The sequence below is a fragment of the Netta rufina genome (assembly GCF_964035555.1).
Source record: "Netta rufina genome assembly, chromosome: 5".
NCBI lineage: Eukaryota > Metazoa > Chordata > Aves > Anseriformes > Anatidae > Netta > Netta rufina.
Genome location: NC_140128.1, coordinates 33,822,122 through 33,847,138, shown reverse-complemented (window position 1 = coordinate 33,847,138; position 25,017 = coordinate 33,822,122). Strand labels below are relative to the sequence as shown.

The 25,017-nt window shown below is 42.4% G+C and overlaps 2 protein-coding genes across 4 annotated transcripts in view; one reads left to right on the top strand and one right to left on the bottom strand.

Annotated features, from left to right (window-relative positions):
- The window catches only part of CSTPP1 (centriolar satellite-associated tubulin polyglutamylase complex regulator 1), a gene marked incomplete at both ends in the record, with an annotated part of 77,118 nt that extends 66,536 nt beyond the window's left edge, over positions 1 to 10,582 (bottom strand). The window contains 2 exons of the mRNA XM_084288380.1: positions 1,372 to 1,474; positions 10,537 to 10,582. Coding sequence (XP_084144506.1) covers positions 1,372 to 1,474; positions 10,537 to 10,582 — 149 coding nt within the window. The remainder of the gene's footprint in view (positions 1 to 1,371; positions 1,475 to 10,536) is intronic.
- Positions 10,583 to 24,130: 13,548 nt separating this feature from the next.
- Positions 24,131 to 25,017, top strand: part of LRP4 (LDL receptor related protein 4) — a 75,116-nt gene continuing 74,229 nt past the window's right edge. For all 3 annotated transcript variants that reach the window (XM_084287781.1, XM_084287780.1, XM_084287782.1), the window contains exon 1: positions 24,131 to 24,250. In XM_084287781.1, coding sequence (XP_084143907.1) covers positions 24,160 to 24,250 — 91 coding nt within the window. In that variant the 5' untranslated portion in view covers positions 24,131 to 24,159. The remainder of the gene's footprint in view (positions 24,251 to 25,017) is intronic.

The following is a 25,017-nucleotide window of genomic DNA, read 5'->3' as shown; positions in this document are numbered from 1 at the left end:
GGAAGTGCACTACAGGGAAAGGTTAATAGTAAAACATAACAGCTTTGTTCAGCTGTTTGATTCTTCTTGATTGTTCTGTGTAAATGCCTTTATTCTGGAAGTCGTACATGGGACTTCCAGATTTTGTAACAGAGACAATTCACTCCAAGTGAAAGCTGGAAGTACTTTGTTGAGAACAAGAGAGATAAGGAACTACCAAAAAAACATTTTCTTGTTACAATGCGACCTACCTAAAAGACTTGTTCTATAAACAGAAAAATGAGATAGCCCATATCTTACCTCCTCTGCCAAGCATGGACAAAACACACTGGTCTTGAGCAGCTTCTCACCCTGTTTCCAAAACAACTTGCTTTGAAAATTTCCACTCAGACTTGCTGCATAGTTTATTTTAATTACTACTTTACCAGTGAGAATCTCTGGTATCTATAAGTTTAAAATATGCATGGGGAAGGAAAATATAACGTAAATAGTCCAGACAACTGAAATAGCAAGTTAGATCTCATTTGGAGGTCAAATGGATGCTTCAGTAAAAAAAAAACACCTCTGGTCAGCTCAGAAAGAAAGTTGCCCCTGTGCTTTGAAATTCTCTTCCACAGTCGTAGTACAGAGAGTTTTGTGAAATGCTCTGCAGGTTGATTTGTCTCAGCAAAAGTTAACAGAAAAGGAAGCAAGCAAGCAGATTTTCAAATGGGCAAAGGACAGCCTGAAACATACCAACTGCAAGCACACCCATTACCAAGAGATTTTTTAATGAAGCTGCCTGGAGACCTTGAAATATTGTGTAAGACAATAAGTTCCCAAAACATACAGTGATCAGCTGAGTCAACATCAATAACGTTGAAGACTAGCACGCAGTTTCCCTCCCCCCTAAATCCTTCTAAACTAGTAGGAAGAGATTATCTGTGCTAATTATTATGTTCCTTTTAAGGACTTACACAGATTATAAGGGAGCAAGAGACATTCTATTAAAGCATTCAGCATGATAACAATCACACAAGGAGACAAAACAGTTCAAATTCATGCTCAGAAAAAGAAAGAATAAGTGCTGCTGAAACCAGAAGCACTCCCTGCTTTTGATACTGGCCAACAGCCCTGATTAAGCCAAGCACAATTTGTTTTTTTAATATGCTTTTAAAAACTCTCTTCCCCAAAGTGACTGCTTCACATGGAGGTTTGTAACAGGAGAGGTACCAAACTGTACGAAACCCATGCACGTTTCTGAAACATGCTCAGGCAGCCCTTGGCTAACCTAGTGAAATGCAGCATTCACAACATAATCAGCATGTGTCCAGCTCCATTCTCCATGTACCCTGCCTGTTTCCAAAAGCCCCCCTCAGGCTGCCCGTGTTGGCAGTGTCCTCGTGTACTTACTATTCAGTGAAGAACCTGGCAATGCCATACTGACTAATATCTTCTCTGTTCTCCAACAGCTGGCTCACTGCATCCTCCATGTACGTGAGGACATGTCTTTGAGCTGCAAATAAAAGACAGTAAGAGAGAGAAATTAGAATACAAGTGGGCCTGCAAAGCCCAGAGCCAGACTAGCCTTGCTCTGTGCCTTACAAAAACAAACCAATAAGCATTTGCTCCCTCAGTTAGAAAGCAGAGCTTAAATTCTGCTAGATACGGATAGTAGAACTCCTCACTTAAGTCCTGCTTTCATTCCTGGCTACACAGAGATAGTCATTAACAGTGTGGACCCTTTTTTAAGTCCCCTGAGATTCTGCAAGCAAAGGAAGTTGCAGATGCAATGGAGTTGTCTGCCTTGCTGGAAAATGCTTACTCCTGATCTCTGTTCCGAGTCACAACCATCTTTCCCATACAGCTCATCAATGCTGTATCAATGGGGTTGTTGCAGAGCTTTACATGTTCCCCACCCGTCCCTGCTTACGAAGCCAAGTAGCTCTAAGGTTGTTCTGTAAAGATTTTTTTCCTAAAGGTGCAACTAAAAGTACATCTGCTTCCACGCAAGCATCAATGAATGTTCTTGGAGTGGCAGGTGGGGAACAGGTCTCAGTGCCAAGAGAGATTTATATTGCTCAACAGTCAATCTCAACTAACTGCCTAACCAAACGCAAGGAGATTTCAGAAGAGGCAGATCTGCCAGAGCCCAACCACAGAACACCGCTCACTTCTGAGTTAAGGTAGTTTGGTACAAGACAAACCATTTTGCTGCTTCTACAGGGGGCAGACTCTGTACAAGTCAAGCGCTTGCCAGGGAGGAAACAGCGCGGATTTGCCACTGCGAGCCTTTGATGTTTTTGGCTGGAAACCAACTCGGAGCAACAAAGAGCCGAGGCTGGGGTGATGCGCCAGCTAGCGAGCAGAAGACTTTCCAAATCTACAAGTTCAACAATCAGAAGACAAGTCACAACGAACCCAGGAAAATCGTTCCTAACCTGGAAAGCGCACAAGCCCTGTTCCCAAAGCACACGCCTCCATCCTAAACACGTATGCTACTGCACCTTTGCAAGTAGTGTCGTGTCCTAAAAAGAGCAGGAGAAAACCCTCAGGGGATATAGGAAAGGCAAAGGCTGTTCTTGCTCCTTGCCAATCTATTCCAGACTTGGCAGCATCATCCCCTCAACCAGCAACTGGCCAACCTCAGACCCACATCAATATTCTTCAAACCATTTTAATTTGTTCTTAATACCCTGGTAAGCGTCAAGCCTGTGCCACTCGATACACAGCGTGGAAATCCCTTTCATCTTAGTGTGGGGCAGGTGGACTTCAAGAGAGGCCCGGAAGTGATTATTCCCAGTGGATACAGCGATTAAAAATATGTATGAACATTGATTGCTATCAGGGGATTTCTCTGCCTAGAACACTTTTCAGGACAATGGCAAAATTGGTTAAGCACACCCTGGAAAATACCTTGCAGCTGATAGCAAAATGGTGAGCCAAAGGTTCAAAGATACTATCTGGCACTAAAAGATACAGGGCGTAGCTTTATTTAATTATTTTAATGCAAAGGAATAAATTTAATTTATGTGAGTGATTAAAGAAAAATAGCTCTGCGCACCTGTGTCCCCTGAGGGAGGAATGAGTCGTGCAGCTCAGTCACAGTCTTAAGATAACAGCAACTGGGTAACTTTATTCCAGCCCATCCTTCCTCCCTCTTCATTATGCAGCCCATCTTACACCCAGAAACTGTCTTCCCAGGCCCCTTGTGGGCTGTCAGTGGTACCAGGTTAAGCCAGGAAGCCCTGCTAGCAGCCAGCCTTCCACTCACGTTGGTCTGCAAGCAATGTCTGAGTTCCCACTCAACTGTAAAACCATTTCCTAAACCTCGTGGGGAAGCACACGCACCTTTTGTTGAAGAGCCCCTATCAGCGAAACACATTTCTGTTATTTGGCTTGCTTGGAGTCATTAACCTCTCCCCGAAAAGACCAAGGGAATAAACAGGCACGGTCCTACAGTGCTGCACAACACAATAAGACCGACCTCTATAACAAAGACCTTTAAGTCTGCTCCTGGAGAATAAATTAACTTTCAGCATGGAATTTCAGCCATTTCTGTCACACGTAAGTGTACACAAATATGCACGGGTCACTACTGAATACAGTCCCTGGACAAAGGATATTTCTGTTAAGCTTTTTGCTGCATGGTCTCCGGATCCTGGCAAAGAACCTCTCTCCATATTTCCCAGAAGGTAGGTAGGGGAGTAGGGGAGGGAAGAAATTAGTGAGCAGAGAAGCTGAAAGAAAATAGCACTTGCAATCTACTTTAGAAGCCTCTCTCCTTGGCTCTTTGACTACTGTGCTGTTTTCCAGGTAGCACAGCTCACGGTGCCAAACCAAATTCCAGTTCTGGCTTCCTGTTCTCTGGCTGCCTAGTTTCATGGAACGGTACGAGCGGTGTTTTATAGCCCGACCAACTCGATCCTACACAAAAAAAGGCATAGAATATAACTTAATTTGCAGGCAGGTTCTAGCAGGCCAGGGAGGCAAAATAAAACGCCAGGAGTCTGGTTATAGCAAAACACGAGTGCCATAATTTATACAAATGGTACTTTCCATAACAAACACGGGAACCATACCGCAACATTACCTATTTATGCGAGCAGAGAGTTAAAAATCCATGGGGTCCTGTGCAAAATAAACATGATGATTCATAGCTTTTAACAACGTTTTAGATTCTTTGAAAATCTGGGGAGATGGAGTATTGGTATAGTCATTGCTCATACTTTTGAAGTTAACTTTGCAATAAGGCAACAAGTCCAAATCAGAATGTAAAGCCCAAATACTCATTCAACAATGCCATTACAGCTTGCTCTCCCTGCTCATTTCCTTCCTGGTAGGACTCCTGTATTCTGCAGCTTCCATGCACATTACCTTCATCATTTATTGTTTATGGCTTATTCCAACAAAAGCTCTTCTCCCTGCTCATACAAAACCTTCCTAGGTAATGGATCATGCAACCTGTATTTGCTGAGCTCTTCCCCAAACATGCCCACACCCCACCATCACGCACGTGCTCAAGGTTCAAAGTGAATTTTGGAATTAAGGCACTCTGGCTCAAAACCAAGTTCAGGGTTGAATAGTGGCTGTTCAACTCAAGCATGGCCAGACCAGGTCATACAAGTTTCCTCCAGCTTACAAGAAAAAGGCAAACAAGGATTACATCCACAGTCAGTCCACATTCTCTGTGTACTCTGCTACAACAGTTTACATGACCCCAACTAATTCCCTTTAGCTGTAACAGTACCAAATCATGTACTAAAAACAGTCCTTTCCTAAGTCTGTGAGTGACCTCTTTCAGTCTACTTATGAGAACAAACAGTCCTGGTAATCTGTAGACTTGATTACAAAATATGCTACAAACAAGCATTGATACTTGAAAAAATCTTGAAGGAAAAGGAAAAATGAATGCAAATAATACCAATACATGAAACAGAATATGTGTCTTGAAATTCTCAAAGCCAGAAATTCAGGAGGAAGGAAGGAAATACACGTCACCTGTAAGTAATAATATTGCATTTATGTATTTATTTTTTTTTTAATTACTGGTAGTGCTCAGGAACCAGGAGGATTAAGACCTTACGTGCGCTGTAGCACTGTTCACAAGAGTTGCGTAACACCTACTTCAGCACACACTGGCAACACGATGGAGTTAACCATGCTGCTTCTGCATATTAGCTACCTACTGTTACAGCTTAGGTGCATTTCTCTATCACTACATTAATAATTAGCTTTTATTTCCAGTAAGTTTGCTTTTTCTAAGATGGCATAGAGAAAAATAATAATACTGAAGATAAATATACCAGCATGCTTACCAGAATGGGTTACTGCATGTCATAAACAAAGGGACTAGGAAACATGGGGTGGCCAGAAGATGCAATAAAAAGATCAGCAGAAGCTGCAAACAGAAAAATAAAGTGTGCCAAACAAACTGAAGGAAGACTATGATTAGAATAAACTCACACAGGATAGTGAAACACACATTAGGACAGGCCACCAGGCACATCCTGTTAAAAGAAGCAGCAGAACAGAGCCTTAGAGCAGAGGTAAGTCCAACCAAATGATCAATTTTTTTTAATTATTATTATTTTTTTTATTTCCCCTAGCTGGTTCATTCCTAGCATAGCAGAATATTTTGAAAAATCAGGAGTGAGAATTCCTGGATAATAAGACCAATTTTTATTAATTATTTGCCTCCTCCTTAACTAAAGTGCTGAAAATACACACTCTTCGATGCAATTAACGTTGTAACTCATTTCAGTTATCAGAAGTTCAAAAGCATTATAAGCTTTAACACACTTGAAATATTTTCTGCATTTCTAAATCTCTAAGAGTGTACAAAGTATCAGCTAAGTACACTTTCCGAATTTATTCTAAATTGGTGCTTAACTAAGGAGCCTGCTGCATTACTGACTTTTGGAAAGAGACATCTACGACTACACCAAACCAGCTTCATGCAAGGAACTATAATGATGTGAGAAGGAATTAGCAAGGATACAAGTTGCAAGAACAAAATAACAAATTCTGGAAGATTTTCCAGCATTAATGGTCTTTCAGGATGCTATTCTTAATCTCTTCAGATATCCCCAAGGAAAGGACTGAGCAAGAGAAGTATGTAAACAAAACAATCAACCTAAAAGCTAAATCACTGTACAGCTGTGGTTCCTTCCAGCTTGGCAGTAAAATTTCCTATTAACCCTAAAAAAAATGGGGTTAAAGGACAGAACGTGTGGCAAAGTGCAAGGAGACCTGGTGGCACCAGAAATAAACACTAGGATGGGAGACACCACCATTCAGGAAAGCACACTAAAAGGCAACAGGACACATTGTATTTTGTACGTTTACAGTTTCAAAACTGCTTTCAACAACAACAACAACAAAAAGAAATGTTTCAGTTTATAGGTTAATCCTGACCATAACTGAAAATTTGTCTCAAACAATTAATCAGCATATTAATTGCAAACCATGACGTTACCCTCCTTCAGTTTGCACACACATCCTCAGACCACACACAGACCGACTTCACTGCTCAAGTCCCTCCAGCAACCACCTCCTGCAAGACACAGTACAGCTGCTGGGAATCACCACCTCTTCATTGCAAAACTGTTGAGCTATTTAAAAAAATGCAAAATAAAAAAGAGTTTATGCAGTACATTATTAACACTGTGGAAGTAATCATCATTCCAGCATGTTCTAAGGACACTAAATAACCCAGTGGCTCCCTACCTCTTCATACTCACATGCTCTCCAGTTCTGGAAATCTCCCTAGCTCAGTCTCAGATTTGCCTTATGCCCTTCAAGCTAGGGTGGAAGTCCTGAAGTGCAGCAGCAGGTTTGGGGATGAAACTGCAAAGTTGGAGAAAGTCCTAGATTTTGGAGAAACTGCTAGTATCTTAGAAGATTCTAATGTATCATTTTTACATTCTAACTTGAATGCATCAGTGAGGAGGTCATTCATACTCCACGTTATAGATCTCCTATCCATACAACAGAGCAAGAAAGAAAAAGAAGGGGGGAAAAAAAAAAAAAAAAGCATTGCATTGTTTTCACTTTTTAGACCACAAGCTTTTTCAGCCAGAAAAAGCTTGTCAGATACCTCGATGAAGAGGAGATTCAGCATGGGCTGAGATGTCTGGATACCAATATAATCTGTATGTTGAATACGCTGGTGAATAAATTGTGCTCAGGAAAATTGAGTTTGGAAGTCCAAGACTGTTCAGAAAAAGAGTAAACCCTGGTTGTGTGCAAAGTATCTGCACAACTGAAGTTCTCTGCTGGAAGCTGCCCTTGGTTTTGTAAAAGCACCAATGCCATGAATGTTCTTTCAACTCATTAAGCTCAAGCCCTCTTAAGAGAGAGATGAGGAAACAGGACCTTGTTTCTGGCACTCAGTAGCCCCATGCTTTACCAAGAAGGCATTTCCCTAACAGAATATTTATGTTCTTACATGTCTTATGTTGGCAGAGGAAGAAAAGAAACAACATCCTGGAGCTGGCAAGTGAAAAGCGGGAGAATCCAGGGGAAAATAAAAGTTCAGAAATTTGCAATAATCTTCAGCACTTTCTTTATAACAGAGGAGGAGGGGAAACATACAATTTGAAGCTTTAGAAGACAGCTGCATGAGTAGAACAATACACTAAGTGCTCCACTGCCTGCTATAAATAACCAAGCAATCACCAGTTATTAAACCATAATGAGGAAGGCATGGAAAAGTGTCTCAAATAGGCCTCATTTTGCCTACTGTAGTTCTAGTCTCATCCATCAAATGTAAAACACATTTTCATCACTATCCCCAAACACTAAATGTTGTTTACTCAGTGAAAACGCTGTTTAAAATATCCTGCTTGTTACAACTTCTTCACTGTAGCCTTTGTGCCAACTTTGCAGACCTCATTTCCTTTCCTATTCTCTCAATTCTAGTCACCTCTGTTCTTTACCTGCTGTCTCTATGCAGTCACTATAGCCTGAGTTCTGTATTTTCCAGGAACTCTGCTGTACCAAAGCTTTGCATTTATTTTTCATTTGAAGAGAATGCTTGATTCACTTCTCCATGTTTATTTCTATTTTAACTCACAACTGCTTTTTTCCCCTTAGAATATGTTCAACCGTGTAGTACTCTTAGCATCCAAATTGGACACAAAATATTTTTTTTTTCCATATTTGAGGTAAAAGTGAACACAGCAAGTAACACAAGGTTATTTTGGCCACTGATTTTTATTTGTTTGCCTATTTTCAGTTCTGAGAAGGGAGGGAAAAGAGGTTAGGTGTAGCTCACCCATTCCAGGCCAGGAAAGACAGAGTGCCATCTGATCTGGGAGACTCAAAGAATACCTCATGTGGCAGCCTGGGGCAACACAATTTCAGAATGAAATTACAGAATGTGAAACTTGTTTATCACAGTTGCTTACAACCCCACATCAGACAACAATATTAACAAGACTTTGAGGAACACAATAGGACGAATCCAACCAACGGTGATTTCAGAATGCCAAATAATGCAGAAAAATAAAAAGCATCTTATAAAAACAGTTTTTATCAATTCCCCACTGTGAAGACAAAACTCATTCTGTATTGTGTGTGAGCGGCTTGGTAAGTTACAAAGTCCCGTGAAGACAAAACAATTATTCTTGATGACATTTACGGCCAATGAAAACACCCCTGCGTAGCAGACGCTTTCTCTCTAATAGAGGACAGATTGTAACTTAAACAGAAGGATGCGCTATGTGAGCAACAGAACAAGCTCTTATACAAGCTACTGCTCAACCTGCATGCTCCTGTGTGTCTTCACCTAACCCAAATGTCACAGAAATTTAGGTTTTACAAAATGAAAAGGGAAGGGTAGATCAGCAAGTAGAACAGAGATAAAAGGAGGCTCACTTTAAGTAGGCTAATAATGCTGCTTGTACCACGCAATGTTACACACCTCTCAGAAGTCTCACTTCTCAGCTTCAGGTGTAAAACAGAAAACTGGTTATTTCTCCTCTAAGATTTTTTTAGTCTGCCTCCTAGATTGTTTTGACTGATTCAGTCCTTACTGACAAGTTTCACACGAGTAAGAGTTAAGCGCCGATTTCATTAAAAACAATTAAACGAACCTAAAACCAAGTTGGCTCATTAAAAAGAAAGAAATTTTGCAAGTTTCAGCCTACAGCAACTCTGTGGAAAAGTTATGAGCACCTCTATTAATGCGTAGGTTGAAAATGCTGACGTGGTGTGATAGAGCAGTACACAACTGAAGGGTGTATTTACACGGCAAGCCATGATATTGTTCTCAAATACCTGAACTAGCGCCAACATTGAAATCAGTAATAAGAACTTCACCAAAGTGGATCTCCTGAGAATCATCCTGACCTGAGAACTAAACCTCTGATTTCTGCCTTGAGTTTCCTTAATGCAGAACAGCACCGTGGTCACGTAGGGGGATGCGCAAAGCATCCCAGTAATGGCCTAGTAGCAAAATTATGAGATTCTACTCCAAGAGGACCTACATCACTCCTGTGCTTAACCACTTCAGCTCTCTTTCTTGCCATGATGCGCTCTGAAAGACGGGTCAGATTCCTACTCATTGACACCAGTGCTAGGCTAAAGAAACCAAGTTCCTGTAGCCTCCCGCCTGTAGGACTGGATTTCCATTTACTGGAAGCTAGCGATGTTTTCTAGCCTTGTCCCATTCTGACTGACCAGAGATGGCAAAATCATGGTGGACTATGTACCACAAACCAATAGATGACGTTTCTTACCTTTTCTTGTATAAGAAAGCTCCAGAACGTTATGTATATCTTAATAGTTGTTACCAAATAGCATCTCAGGCCTAGAAAGTGATGGCTGAAGAATTTCACTTTTAAAATATTGATTTGTATGTGTTCCAAATGCTTACCACTTGCAATTCATCTCCTCTTTAGCAATTAAATGAAGTCATATTGACTTTTTTCCACCATAATTACTTTTCTTGACGTACTAACACCTAATCTCTTTGTTCCTTAGTTTACTGAACATTGAGTAGTAGCAACACAAACTGCTACAGCTTCAAAGTTTGCAGTCAGTAAGGGAGCAGCTGCTTTATGAGTGAAAAGATTCCCATTTTACGGGACACAGATCAGTAGGAAACACCACATTTATTCCAGAAGAAAGGCTAACACCCAAACCACCTCAGGCCCTAGCCCGAACCACCTCACAACCTAAGAGCAGCACTCGTTCTGACATTGCAAAACAAGCCTAAAATAGGGTTGCTTTCACAGAGGGCAAACAGAGGACTTCCAGAAGTCCTCACAGAGGATTTCGGATGGGCTACAGGGGGGCAGGGGCAGCAGCACCTTGCTCCGCGCCACCCCCACAGCCCAAGGATGCGGGCAGGCGGTGGCAGCCCACCCTCCTCAGCCCAGCGCAGCCTGCAGGGAGATGGCACCCACTGGTCCAAGAGGGGCACCCAGAGGGATGCAAGAGCCCCGTTCCCCACCCGCAAGCCCCAGGCAGCCGAGATGGCGGACACGGAGCCCCCTCCTCTCGCCTCAGGGGCTCTCCCCGGGCGGGGAGGGCAGGCACCGGGCAGCCCCTCCGCGCCGCCCCGCTCCTCACCCAGGTACTCGGGCCCCGGCAGCGAGAGCCGCTCGGGGCTCAGCATCCTCTCGCCGCCGCTCCCTGACGGTTTCCGCCCGTTTCCAAGGCTCCCGACGCTCAGGGCCCGGCGCTGCTCCTCCGCCGGCCCCGGCTGGGAACGAGCCCCGCCGCCGCCACCGTTCCGGGCCCCGCAGCGCTCGGCCGGGGGCTCCTCGCCCCACCGCCTGCAGCGGGGCCACGGCGGTCACCCTGCACCCGCCCGGTGCTCGGCACCGGCCTGGGGCTGAGGGAGAGGCTGGGAGGCCGTGAGCCGCCTCAGGGGACGGGGCTGTGGAGGGCGATGTGACGGCACGGCTTGCCCTAAGGGGCTGGGGTTGACATGGCGGCCATGCCCTGAGGAAGGGGCCGGGGGTTAGGCCTGGGCTGCGGGCACCTGGGGACTCCTCAGAGGAAGGGCTGAAGAGCCAAAATGGCACGAGGAGTGAAGGCATATGAAGTCGTTCTGGTTCAATTTGGAAACCAGAAGGTGCCTAAGACTGCTGGAGGTTCTGGGCTACGGCTGTGGGGGGTAAGATCCAAATTTGAAGGTCAATGGAAATAAGTCACTGAACGGCGTTATGTAGCAACCTTGTTCCAGAGAGCCAGGCCTGAGCAGGGTGACCATGAAGGCCCCTTACGGTTACATCAGTCTGTCAGTACTGCTGCTTGGCTCCCAGGCTGGTTTTTTGGCAGCCCTGGTTCTCCAGAGAGGAGGGAACGGCGGGCATCGGGCATTACCCATTGCTCACAGGAAAGCAGAAAGTAACAGAAAAGCTCTGAGCCTCTGAGCAGCTCTGCTGGGTGCCTTTTCCCCAGAAGCTGATAGGGCTGAAATTTCCCAATGCCTTTGCAGTTTTTTCTTGTATCAGCATTAGAAAAAGCCCAGCCCAGGATGTAATCCCAGGAGTTCCAAAAGAAGAACTGGAAAGTGTTATGTTTTTAATGACAAATGCAAAAGAACAGAAATTAAATAAGCCACTTACATGTGCATGCAAGCCTTTACTCCACAAAAAGAAAAAGCTGTCGCTGTTGGAAACTCAGCTTTAACTTCTACTCAAAGTACAGCCAAAAGAGCAAATAGGATGTTACAGATAACTGACTTAAATTCCACATTACCCCACCCTCCATCCCCCCGCCCTCCCCAAATTGCCTGGACCTTTCTGCTGTCTTTGTCTTGTTCTGTCTTTAAAATGTCTTAGATATAAATATTTGAAAGCTAAGTAGTGAGAATAATGTAAGAAACAGACTGAGACACCCCAGTGTGAAGAGTGATTGGATAAAAGATAAAACTGTCTTAAAGAGGATCGTTAAACATATCAAATGACAATATTATTGAAAATTATTTGTGCTACAATGAAGTTCATTTTAAAAATCATGTGTCCACTTTTGCAGTTTACACATTTAGTCCTGTGTATTTAAAGGCTATAAATTTAAAGAAGAGATTTTGATACCAGATAAAATCAGAATGTATCTTGCATTGATGCAAGATATTTTTGGAGCCAAGAATTCAGCAGAATTTAGAAAGGAAGTAGATGCTTTTACACAGAATGAGAAAATACAGGATTATGTTATTACATGTAAAACCATACAGGGGGAAAAAAAGAGCACAGTGACTGGAGGAACATGAACTTCGTGGTAAAGGCAATTATCTGACTAATGGGGTTTTGGAAAAGATTTTTCCTAACATGAGGTCTATCCATAACTGCTCACTTTAGGGTTTCAGACACTTTGCAGTGAGGTGTCTGGTTCTAGGCCACTGTTGGAGAGGAGACAGAATTTGGTAGACCCCCTGTGATCCCTAGGTTTAAGAACACAGTTCTTGTGCTTCTAAAACTAGTGTCAAGATCTGTTTTCACAAGCAGTCCTTTACAATCATCCAGGCAGTTTTACTGGTATTTAAAAGCCAAATCTAGAAGACTTTCCTCTCCTATATTCCCAGTCAGCTGTGCTGGTTGGGGCCTTCCACAGGTTCATTATTTCTTTTCTGTTGTTTAACCCATTTCTGTAAAACACAGTTTCTCCTTGATCAATTTCTGGAGCGCTCATTTACAAGATGCTTTTAACGTCCATTTTTAACAACTACATTATAATATTTCTATTTTGCATTTTCTCTGGGATTTTTTTTTCTTGTTACGGTTTGGTCTCTATGGATTGGACTATGTTATTTCCCTTAAGCTAGCTCAGGGAATCCTTTTGGACACCGAGCCCATTTGTGGTTGTAATAATGATAAGTTTCAGCAGTAGTGGCGCCTGACTGTTAATGACTCAAAGAAAAATATATAAAAACAAGACGTCATTTCTGGAGCCATTTATAAACTTCCCTGTTTACTATAATTTCTTTCTGGGCTTGCCAGAGCCAGGATTAGGTGATATAACCAATCAGCTGCAGCACTCACCTGTTCTCTCAAGCTTGTGACCTGAAAAGGGAGAAATGCTGCCAGCCTGGCCATGGGTATTGCTTTCTTATATTCATCCTTGAACCTAAGACTATTGTGTTTTAATAAAAAGCTCTTTTAAATTGAGAAGGCTTTTCTGGATCAGTGGGAAACATCTGCAAGTTTAATAGCTGCTCCAGGAAGAACAGCCCTCTAACAGGAGGTTAATGTTCCTTTGGACCCAGCTGGAAGAATGACAATGAAAACCAGTAGTTTTCTCTGTCAGCAGCTCCTCAGTGGATAATCAGGGGTACAGGTCTTGCTTTAGGACAAACATAGGGAGTAGACTCTCAAGGTTACCATCCGCCCTGGCAAACATGGTGATGCTTGCATCTTTTAACTAAACGTGCTGAGTTCGTCTACCAGCATTTGGGAATCCAAATCAGTCTTTCAAGAAGATCAGTTGGACTACACTGATATATTTTGTGAACACCGTCTCTCAGAGTTAAAGTGACCTTGATTTGATTTAGTTTAATTCACTTCAAAGTCTGGTTTTGGAAGGCCTTCAGAAGTCATACCTTTAGGTAAATAGGGGTAATTTGCTTTTATAAGAGACCATGTGTTCACAAGTTTGAAAATAGTCAGTGGCATAATTTAAATTATATCATGAAAGAAAGTATCTCTATTATGTTATGATGCATGGACTGGAAAACTCCTTCCTGTGTCAGTTTTACAAGAGTTTCTCATCAATTTAGCTTAAATCAGATTTGTCTTCTCCGTTCCCACATACTTTGCACCCACTGTGTTAATTGTGTTGTTTAATCTTTGCTGTTTTTATGGTCACTGTTCTAAATGATACTATCAAAGTTCTTCTGACTTTTTTTTTTTAATTAGTCAGAGTTCTGTGAGACAGCTCCTAATTCAGAGAGATTATTGTGTAGAATAATAAACAGGACTAGATATCAAGCAACAAATTCCAGAGGAAATGCCTTGTTTTAAACAGACTGAGTCATTTTGTCTGGCTTCTATTAATTCTTCTTGGAATGAAATATTTTATTTGCTTAGAATTTTAACAATTGTTGCTAAAGTATTTACAATAAAGCATAGTGGTATCGGAGGCAAAAATGTAACTTTTTTTTTTTTTTTTTTTTCCTTCAGGAAGCAGTTGGAAACTGTCGCTTTAAAGGTTATAACTACAACATACATAGAACTAGGTTGTGGGGAGTCTTCAGTCCTGTTCCAGGTCCGACTTCTATTCATGTAAGCAAGTTTCACAAGAAACACCAGGAAACTGTCTCTAGACTTTCTTGTTTATCTTCTGAGTGTCCAAAGCATTGTCCTATTTTAGAAGAGTTAACTAAGAGCCTATACTGTGCAGGACTTTGGGGGATTTGGTGGTGCTTTGTATTTTTTGAGGTCTCCCATGTATTTGCCAACTGAGCTTTACCTAGTACGTGAGAAATAAGAAAATTGCTGGTGGGATAACAAAACACATTTATCTGAAGACACCTGAAAAACAAATCACAGTGAGAGGAGAAAACACTGAGTGAAAACTGCTGTCAATTTTTATTGATGATCTATTGTTTTAGGCACCAGAGCAGAGAGAAGTTTTGAAGGCCGATCTGAAGGAATGGGGAATAAGATCTTCACATACTATTGTTTATGTAAATTATTGGAAATCTTGTAAATGAGATTAGGATTCTATTATGCAAGACATTTGAAAAATAATTGGTGCTGCAGCTGGATGATTCATTTGTGAGTCAGTTGCAAACTCATAAAAAAACTCCCAATTAATTTCTGATTTAATAATTATATGTATGAATTATGATCAAACTCTCTAAACACATGCACTAAAAATAAGATTATCTTAAATAAAAAGGTCAGCCAAAACCACAATGAAATTATGTGATGAAATCTGTATTTTCATATTGTTGATTCCTCAGGAGACATTTACAGAGAAAGATCCAGTACTCCCAGTGCTTATCCTGCTCTGAGCCTCCTCATGCTGAATGAACTGTTTATCTAGTTTACAGTCAGCACAGAGGTTTAGCACAACAATTAATGCTGTCACTTTTCCCTAATAAGATAGTATTAATACTAATTTACCTCTGCATGTAAAACCTAGGCAACCAGATGGGTTTTAGATTGTTTTGAAGGCCAACAGATGTTAGAGAAATAAAATTCACAGTTTCTCACTCCTTACATCTGCCACAAAATGAAGTCTAGAAACAACATTGTGTTTTGCAGCTAGGGATAGGATATGATGACAGCAGCAGCTTTCTTAAACTGCCAGGATTTGTACCATTAAAAGGGCTTAAGTTCGATACATGTAATTATACCTGGAATTCTTAAGTCGAGGATATACTTAACTGGTAAGGTGTCATAAACACGCAGGAGACTATGCTGTGAAAATGATTTGTTTCTTCTTTACTAGTAGTTTACCTGCTAATCCTTAGTCTGGATCACTGAGATTTTGTCTTGTTCCTTGAACTGGTGGACAGAAAGAAAGAAAGTAGAGATCTGATGTGATTTTGAGGTCTCTCTATGCTGATAAACTTTATGTTCACCTGAGGATTTAGGTTTAATCAAGTTGTGAGATGCTTATATTTTAAATGTAAGTTCTTAGAGAAAAAAAATGTGAAACATTCTTCTACTTGTTGGTCATGGGAGTAGTTTTATATTCTGGATGATCTGCTTATGAGAAGAGAGAATATTATTATGACAGGTTCTGTAACTTATGGAGGCTGCATTTTCATTTTACAATCAAGGGTAGCTGTAGGTGGAATGGTAGATTCCTGTTATGTATTATATGTGTTGTCCAAATTTTAGTTGTTTTTGAGCTCGATGTTAGTAAGCAAATTTGGCTTTTTTTGTAACAGCAAACTGTTGAAAGACTCTCCTTCAGTTTTTGTTCCCATTATCTCTTCAGGAAGGAAAGGACAACATCTTTAAAAATACTTAAGTACCAAGCGAGTGACCCTTCTCTGCTGGAATGCCGCCCCACTAATGATGCAGAGAAGAAAAACAGCCATTTCTGGCAGAGTTTTCAGGATCTCTCATGCCAAACACACACGCACCAAAAAAAAAAAAAAAAAAAAAAAAAAAAAAAAGTCTAAAATGCCTGGTAAAAATAAATATCAGTAAGAAATCCTGGCATGGAAAACATTTCTGACAGCCAAGGCTTAGCTCATCCTGGGGGGTAACTCAAGAAGGCCTGCAATTTTCATTCTTCTTTTCTGCTCATTGAATGCTCCTTGCAAACTTAAGCATCTAGAGCGTATTGTCTATTGGGCCAGGTGTCTGTGTGATAAAATAAGTAAATGAAGTTCTGTGTGTGTGTTTATACACACACAAGAGAAGGGGCAGGTCTGTGTGGAAATGAGCTGTTGCTTCTTAGGCTGAAGTGAAGCAGTTACTCTGACAGCTGGACTGGCCAGCTCTTATGGGAAAGGGACATAAATTCCTATCTGCAGTACAGAGACTTAGCACATTCAAAATAGTCTGGAAGTAAGTAAGACAGAAGGCTTACAACATCTACAGGGAAGATCAAATGATGGAAACAAGGAAAAAATAGCAGAAGGAAGTGAAAATCATAGATTCATTAAAGTTGTGAAACTCTTGCAAAAGAATCCTTAGCTTTACTTTTCAGGTACATAAAAGAGAGCCCGAGTATTTATTAGGGCTATTGCAAGGGAGCACTGCAGAACATTGCAGCTATGCAAGAGCTGAAGTCAGTGTTCTTTTTAGTGAGAGCACACACTGATATGCCAGTCATTCACGCAGTAATCTAAGACAACAAAGTGAAGAATGTTCTTTCCTTTCTGCTACATAATACTTGAGGTGTTTTCAGGAGTAACAGCTTTGTGGAGTCACCAAAAGAGAAGATAGAGACCAGAAGATTATATAGTGGTTGGAGAGTTTAGGAAGATATATTGAGAAGCAATAGATGGGAGATAGAAAAGGTGGCATGCAAATCACTTACTGAGGGAGAAGATAAGCCAAAGGAGACTGAACCAGCAAATTAAGATACTAAGTTTTATCTGAGGAATGTATTTAAATTTTGCTTTTGATTTTCTGACTTTATTGTGCTTGTTTCTAAAACAGAAAAATAGATTGACCATTCTCCATTTGAAATTCATAATAACACATAAGATAGTCAGAAACTTTCTTTAAGTCTCCAATTCTTTACACATTAAACTTTATGCAGCAAAAGCAGAGTTGCTCCTCGAACACTCCTGAAGTTTAGGTATGCGTCAGAGTTTCCCTCAAGCTCTGTGACTGGATTACATTTCTGGTATTTACTAATCATATTCGGTGTGGTCTAAGTTATGTGAAAGAGAAACCTGCACTCTCTGTGACAAAATTTTCACTGTGCATCAAAAGCATACTTCTGTGCTTGCTTAAGTCCTTAAGTTTCTATCAACATTTATGAATGAATTAATTTAGGCTGAATTAAAGCCTAAATTGCAATACACAACCCCCCATTACCTAGAATTCTCAGAATATTAGGGTGAATAGTATTAAAAGGGTAATGCTTAAGTGTCCTAAAATCCTAAAATCGCAATGACATAGATGTGAGTATACATGGCTGGGAGGGAGATTGGACATGTGTGTATACGTGTGGGCAGCTGATCTCAGAGGTGGAGGGTGTGTACCACTCTGGGATCTTGCTCCCACCTGTGCCTTTATTCAGGTCTCACTTGGTGCTGGTAAGAAGCAATTAATTTGTTCCCTCATTCACATTTATCAAGAGCTAATATGAGAGAGGGAGAGGTGTTAAGAGGCGTCTCTGATTCAGCCACCTGATAGGAGAGCAGATGGTTGACATGTAGTATCTCTTATCAGAAAGGCTCAAGGGTTATATCTTGTGCATGCTGGCAGTACTTGCCTAACTCATCATGCCAGTAAAGTATTAGAACTGAATCATCTTCAAGAAAGAAAACACTCTTTATCTGTCTGTCTACATTTTTACATGTCACTCATCTCCATAGTGGCTGGGTTTCTGCAAACAAGAAAGGTTTGTGAGCTGAAGGAAAGATCTGTTTGTGTCTTTCACATCTATTCCCATGGCTCCTTGTTTCTCTTGCGGGCCCAATTCAGGTACTCTGCTTTTTTTGAGGAAGGAAAGCTCAGCCCATCAAAGCTATTCCTTGTACTGAGATGTAAGGTCACCTTTCTTTCTGATTGTGTGACTGAGTTCCAGAGTTCCACCACAAACTTTTTGTTTGAACTCGGAACCTATTGATTACAAGCCACATTAAGAGCCTGAAATCAAAGAAAAGTCCTGGTCCTCAGTTCTTTGGAAAATGCTTCTCTATGCATTCAAGAATTACTTTAGGAGCCACAACTTGTTGCTTATCCATTTGAATAGTGTTTGGAGAATAAGGTGGTTAGGCTTTTGCCTTCAAATTGAATTCTTCTACTGCTAGCTTTTAAAAGAACATTTTTCTTTTATGCTCTTCCTTTCTCTCTCTCTCTCTTTTTTTTTTTTTTTTTTTTTTCTGTGCCAGAGTCAAGGTATTAAACTGTGCTCTTCCTAAGGCTAGGCCACAGGCTACCTTTGCAATGCAGACATTGTGCAAGGCCTGGGTAATTGCCATTTCACTGCAGGGAGGAGTCCAATCAGGAATAGAAGAGGGTGTATTTGCATTATTTTTACATAGAGGATGTAAAGGAACTGGCAAAAGAAAGAGCAGAACCAGCTTGCAGGACACCCAGGAAGAGCTACTGTCTCAAACAAAACATGAAGGAAGGTTTGGTTTGCTTTTTTTCCTCCTGATTTGAGAGTCAATTTACTTACTTGGGGCTTTTTGCACCCCTCCATCAAGTGTCAGTAGATAAATAAATAAATAAAAGAGCTTTCAGATGAATCTGCACTTGGGTCATTAAATTACGTAGTGACTTTTGCAGGATTCTTCGTATCTCAGCTTCTGAGTGCAGCCATTTAATGTAATGTTTAGTTTTGCTGTTCTGCACCATAAAGTAGAATTAATAGTTGTCTGTTAGATGGTCACAAATTTCCCTCAAATAAATTGGAATTTGACTGTTTTAGAAGGTAGTAAATAGAAAAAAGGCTGAGAATGGGAAGTAGTGCATGAGCTCTGACTTGTTAACCTGAATTTTGTTTTGTCGCAAATGAAAACAACTGCGGTAACGCTGCAGAAGACAATATATGGATTACTGTTGTCTTCACAGTAAGTGGCTTCAGCTTGAGAAACAGCATAAAGGACAGTACTGACAGGACTGGAATGTTTATGACATCTAAAAGGACATCTGGGTTCAAAGTAGTGGTGCTACTGCTAGAAAAATTCAGGAAAGGCAACAAGGGAAAAAGCGATAGCATAGCATAAAATATAAATCAATGCTAACATTTCATTTAATGTATTTAACACTGAGACCATCATTTACAAACTAGGTCACCAGCTGTGAATGCTGCAGGCCCCTCAGCTCTTTGGAAAATCAAACTGTTTCTTTCTATGTACAACAGTGAATTCTGAGGCCCAACTGCATATCTGCATCTTCCTCCATATGGGTAAAATCTTCATTTTTATCTTACCGGGCATTCCAAGCTACAGCCTCTTTGGTTCACTAGTGACACAGAAAAGGGAACTGGTATGGGTAATGTAGCAGGAGAATAATGATAGAAATTAAAAGGGCCATTGAAAAATCCCACAGTCTGATGGCACTGTCATTTTATCTTGAATGTAGAGCTCGGTAGGGAGCAACTTGTTATTTTCCTGGATTTTCTATTTAGTTAAGGAAGCCCATTAGTACAGCAGAATTTGAACAACCAAAATGTAGACTTCATATTGATCTTTCCAGTTAAATTTTTTTGAGTTATATCCATAGTGGAACTGGAGGTTTGGAAGAGATCCCAAAAGACCACCTAGCTCAACCTGTACCACATCCAGATTAATTATATCAAGGCCAGCACTAGCAAGTTTATCCAATTTCGTTCTTAAAAAAAATCCAATGGAATCGATTCCACAGTGCCTCTAGACAGTCTGCTGCAGTGTTTAAAAAAATGCTTAGCTGGAATGCTGATTAGCAAAATCTTTTAAGTATTTCTTGTCAGAAATCAAGTTGACTCTTTAATGCCTTTCTACTGGAGCCATAGAGAATAGCTGATCACCATCTCTATAGCGAGCTTTTATGTATCAGAAAGCTGCATCTACTTGGAGCTTATTTTCTTGACTAAGCTAATCTAAATTCCTTCAGCTTTTTCTCGTAGGGTTTGTTTTATAAACTTCTTGTTCTTGTTGTTATTTTCTTGTTTCTCTTCAGCTGTGTTTGTATTTCTAAGGTGTTCGGCTAAAATGAGATGCAGCATGCTACTTGGGGCTTCAGTACCATGTGAAGCTTAGAAATGAAACAAATTGTCTTCCTTGTGACACACCTTTTAATGCATTCCAGAATGAAATGAATTTTTTGGCAGTGGCACTGCACCGCTGATTTATACTGTTTGTTATACGTGTAACCCTAAGATGTGTTTTTGCTGTAATTCTGACTTGTCAGGAATTCACAATGTTTACAGATGTCTGTTTCTGAAGAATAATATTTTACATTTCTCATTACTGTTTTCTTCCTTGTTGATTTTTGGGCAATCTGTCCAATTTGTCAATAGTATTTGGGGAATCTGATCTCACCCTTCCTAGTGTTTGCGTCCCCTGCTGTTCTTTTGAGATTATCAGGGTTTCTTTAATACAGATATTCAAGCATAAATAGTGTGTTACCTGAGCTGTGTCTGAACATACAAAGCAAAACAGGGGTTAGGACAGACTCTGAGAGGTACCAACTGACATGCCTTTGCATTTTGATAAATAACCACTGATGACCACTGTGGTTTTCTTCTATCAGATGCCTACACGCTTTCCACTAGTTGTATTTAAAGTATGATTCTGTGAAAACATCCTGTGAGACAGTGTTAAAAGTCATACCAGATTTATTGTGTCTTCTGTTTACCCAGTAAGCCTAACATTACTTAAAAAAGGGAGGCTAGCATTTTGCCCCTATTAAATTAACTCATACAATCTTAAATATTTAAAACATGATTGCTCCAAACCTTTGTGAACCATATGAATTAAACTATCTGATCTGTCATTTTCTTCTAGGAAACTTGAGGTGTGGAGCAGCATCTTCCAAGGAAGGGCCATTTGTGTGCTTTAGAAGTACTTTGACAGGTAAGAACAAAACTGCCCATCTCTCTCTCTCTCTCTTTTTTTTTTTAACTTATTTTTAGGATCTTTATGGTTTAAAAATAGCTAAAGTGCATTTTCTCTTGTAATCCTACCTGGTTCTAGATCCTTTCCTTTTTCCTTTTCCAATGTCCTTGGTGTTCTGGACGCAGTTGCTACAAATGATGCTAAATTTTAATATTATTTCATTGTAGTTATTTTCTCTCATTGGGTTGGTTTATTTCTGTAATGCATCTATTATTTGGGGGAAAATTGTGTCATGAAATGGTCGTTATGATGATAATTTCCCTGTTCCCTTTATAATGCCTGCTTTATTTGATTAAGCATATTGTCATATCAATTAATCATTAATTATATTTTAATTACTCCTTTCCCATTTTCATTACAATACTTATGCTATATGTCACTTATCAATGATCTATAAATTATTACAAGTTACATATTGTTCTTCCCTTACAGCTGTGTGTAAAAACCAGTACATATCTTGTGCATGTGTTGAAATGCCTTCTGGTATCCATGTAGTTTTTCTTCAAGTTATTTGGTTTGAGAGAGTTAAGTTCTAAGCATATGGTTCAATTTTACCAGCATTATTTAGCAGCTTTTCTACTGTTTTTTCACCAAAAATATTCATTTTGCACTACATCAGTCCACTTCACAATTATTCCTGAAAGATCCCACATGGAATCAGGGCTATATTCAGTCACAGTATTGTATCATCAGGTAGGTAACTCAGAGGGTTAGGAGAAAAATTTCCATCCTCTCTACTGCAGCAGATCTAGGAAGTTATTATGAAAAGCAGAATAATACTAGTGCTTCTCTATCATTTCACCTTGGGATTTCAATATGATTTATAAGTCAGAGATTTAATTATAGGGAAATTGAGCACAGAGAGGAAAGTGATTGCCGGAACACAGGCACGAGTTGCAGAAGACTGGTAAACACACTTCAATAAACACAAGTGGGTAAAAATATTTGTTCCCTGGGGAGAGAAGGACTGAAGAGGTAACAAGTGAATTTATTTGTGTTTATGACAATATTTTTTCAAGAGGCTTTTGTTTCAAACACAGGAAAACACTCCTCTCGATTGCTGGAAGACTGTTTCATGACTTAAGTATGTAGTTATCAGGAAGTTCTGGGCCCTGTGTTTGTGCATTATCACGTGCAGTACTTTAGCATCTAAACTTCTCACAAGCTTCTGTGAGCCTGAAGTGAGCGGGGCTTCTCTGATTTACCCACAATCTTCTCTGATTTACACCACAATCTAGCCTCAATAGAGAATATATACTTGAATGAATTGTGGGTGTGTTGCCCTGTATTTTTAGGGGGTGCAATAATGTGAGGGTTTGGCATGGTAGCCAGCCAGCCAGCCCCCTGTCAGAGTTATGTTAATGTTTTCTCACCTTTAACTTCAGCTCCCTGTTCCCAACTCTTCCACTTCAATCATCTCGGAGCTTATTCTCTTACAATAACTGCTTTTTCTTTTCGTGCCTCAGTCTGTCCCTGTTTCCAAGTCAATGTTAGCATAGCGAGGCTTTTTAATCGCTCCACCTCAATTAGTCCCTCTTGGCTACCTTTTTTGTTGTTACTGGTTGGCAACTTTGTGCACTTTGTGTCTGTCAAAGGCGCAGGATTCAGAGCCATAGCCGAGGTGCTATTGCACACATGCTGCGTAGAGCGGATCTATTCCCATCCTGAAGCAGCAGTTCAGCATATAAAACAAATAGACTGTTGTGTGGGTATTTTTTGCAATCTGGGCCCCATATATTGTAAATTTATGCTTGGTTTGCTTCTTCTGGTGTTCCTGTTCTTGGGAGTTCTCCTCAGTGAAGCTGTTTCAGATTATTTTTTTTTTCTTTAGATTTCTTTTTTTTTTTTTCTCTCAGTTCGTCAAGAATCAGCCCCTGCTTTAATTTTCTGTTGACATGTTTAATAATATCCTTTGTTTTCACCATTTTACACTTAATTAATAGGAATGGCAGAATTGTCTCAGTCACATGCTGTGCTGTTTACTTGCTCTTGTGATTCTTTAAAGGAGAGGAATAATTGCAGCTTCCTCTGGATTCATCTGCGTGAAGGCTTTAAATAAGACCATTGCTAACTCCGGCCCTTTGGTGTCAATTTGACGAAATTCCCATCTTCCCCTGTGGTCCAGGGTTTGGGCTATCTGAATCAGCTTGCCATCCGAATTAATACTTAGAAATCATCCGAGATTAATTACATAACAGAACTTTCTTGCGTTGCCAACCCCGCGTATTAAGATGTCAAGTCATGCCACAGAGGATCGTAAAACTTGTTTTAACAATGACATCCAGTGAAAGCCTGTCTGCTTTTAAACTCAAGGCAGAAACCAGAAGGCACGGAAGACGATTGTCCAAGTGTTAATTTCTACTCCTACAGGCTTCGACCCTGGCTCCTTTTTTTAATTATTTTTTAGGGTAGCAGAGATTCCTACATCATCGGCTGTCTCCAGGCTGTAAAAAAACATCAAATATGAGAAGAATTGCGATGAACGGGGGGGGAAATTTCTCCCTCGGAGCAGGGAGCTGGAGAAGGGGCTGCTCAGGGGCGGTCAGTTCCCGAAGGGTGCGCGGCGAAGGGGCTGGGACGGGGCGCAGGGGCTCTGCCTCGGCTGCACCGGGCACAAGGCGGGGAGCTCTCCGCCCCCGGGGGGAGCCCGGAGCCCAGGGGACCGCTTTGGGGAGCCCGCAGAGGGCCGAGCCCGAGGGTCCCGTGGCGGTGCCGACCCCGGGAGGGGGGAAGGCGAGGGGCCGGGGTCTCGGCACGGAGCCGCCTCCGCCGCGCGGAAAGTTTGGGAAGCGCCGGGGGGGAGCGGGGCGGGGGCTGCCCCGGCGGGGCTCCTCCTCCGGGGCCGGGCCTGGGCCGGGCGGAGCGGGGAGCGAGCCCCCAGCCCCGGAGCCGCCGCGGCTGCCGAGGGAGCGAGCGAGCGAGCGGCGGCGGCGGGGAGCGGGGAGCGGGGCTGCGGCGCGCAGGAGGAGCCGGCGAGGGGGCTGCGGGGCCGGGGCGCTGCCAGCATGGGGCGGCGCGGCGGGGGCTGCCTCTCGCCCGCTCCTCCGCGGCTCCTGCTGCTGCTGCTGCTGCTGGGAGCGCTGCTCCACGCCAGAGGTAAGCGGCTGCCGAGGCGCCCTCTGCCCTCGGGGGGGGGGGTCCCGGTACCGGCCGGGAGCCGCTCACCTGCCCGCGCCCGCCCGCCGGGGAGCGCTGCCCCGGGGCCGCCGCCGGAGGGGATCCCTCGGAGGGGGTCCCCGGAGCCCCAGGCGGCCGCTGCCCCCCCTTGGGAGCCGTGCGGCGGGCTCGGGCTTTGTTCCCGTGGGGCGGGCGCGCAGGTTGCCTCCGAGCCTGCCGTGCCCGGCGTGTCGGGACAGCCGCCGCTCCGCAGCAGGAATGCAGCCGCGGGCCCCTTAAAGGCGCAGCCCGGCTCCGCCGTGGCTCCCCCCAGCCCCGGGCTACCTGCCCCGGCCGGCACAGGGGGTGGGGGGGGCGCTTCCCCCAAAATAGCGGCGGTGGGGCCGGGGGGAGGCTGGTTGCCGAGCGGGGACGCGCTTGCGGCGAGGCTCGTCGGGGGAAAAAACTTCGCCCCGCGGTTGCCCCGCCGCCTGCGAAGCGCTCTTCGTCCTCGTGCGCGGCGGTGCCTTGTTTTCCGAGCGCGCCCGGTGGAGGGGAAACCATCCAAACGCTCCTCGGGATTGTTTATAAAGAGTTGGGAGGCTTCGGGGGGAGGGGAGCGGAGATACGGACCTCGCTTCTCTCCCTTCGCTCCTCCGGCAGCTGCCGCGGGATTTCACCCATCCTTTTTCTCCTCCGCTTCTCTGAAATTACAGGAAGCGTTTGCAGCGGTGCTGCTGACCTCCTCCATCGTTCTACAGGCATCG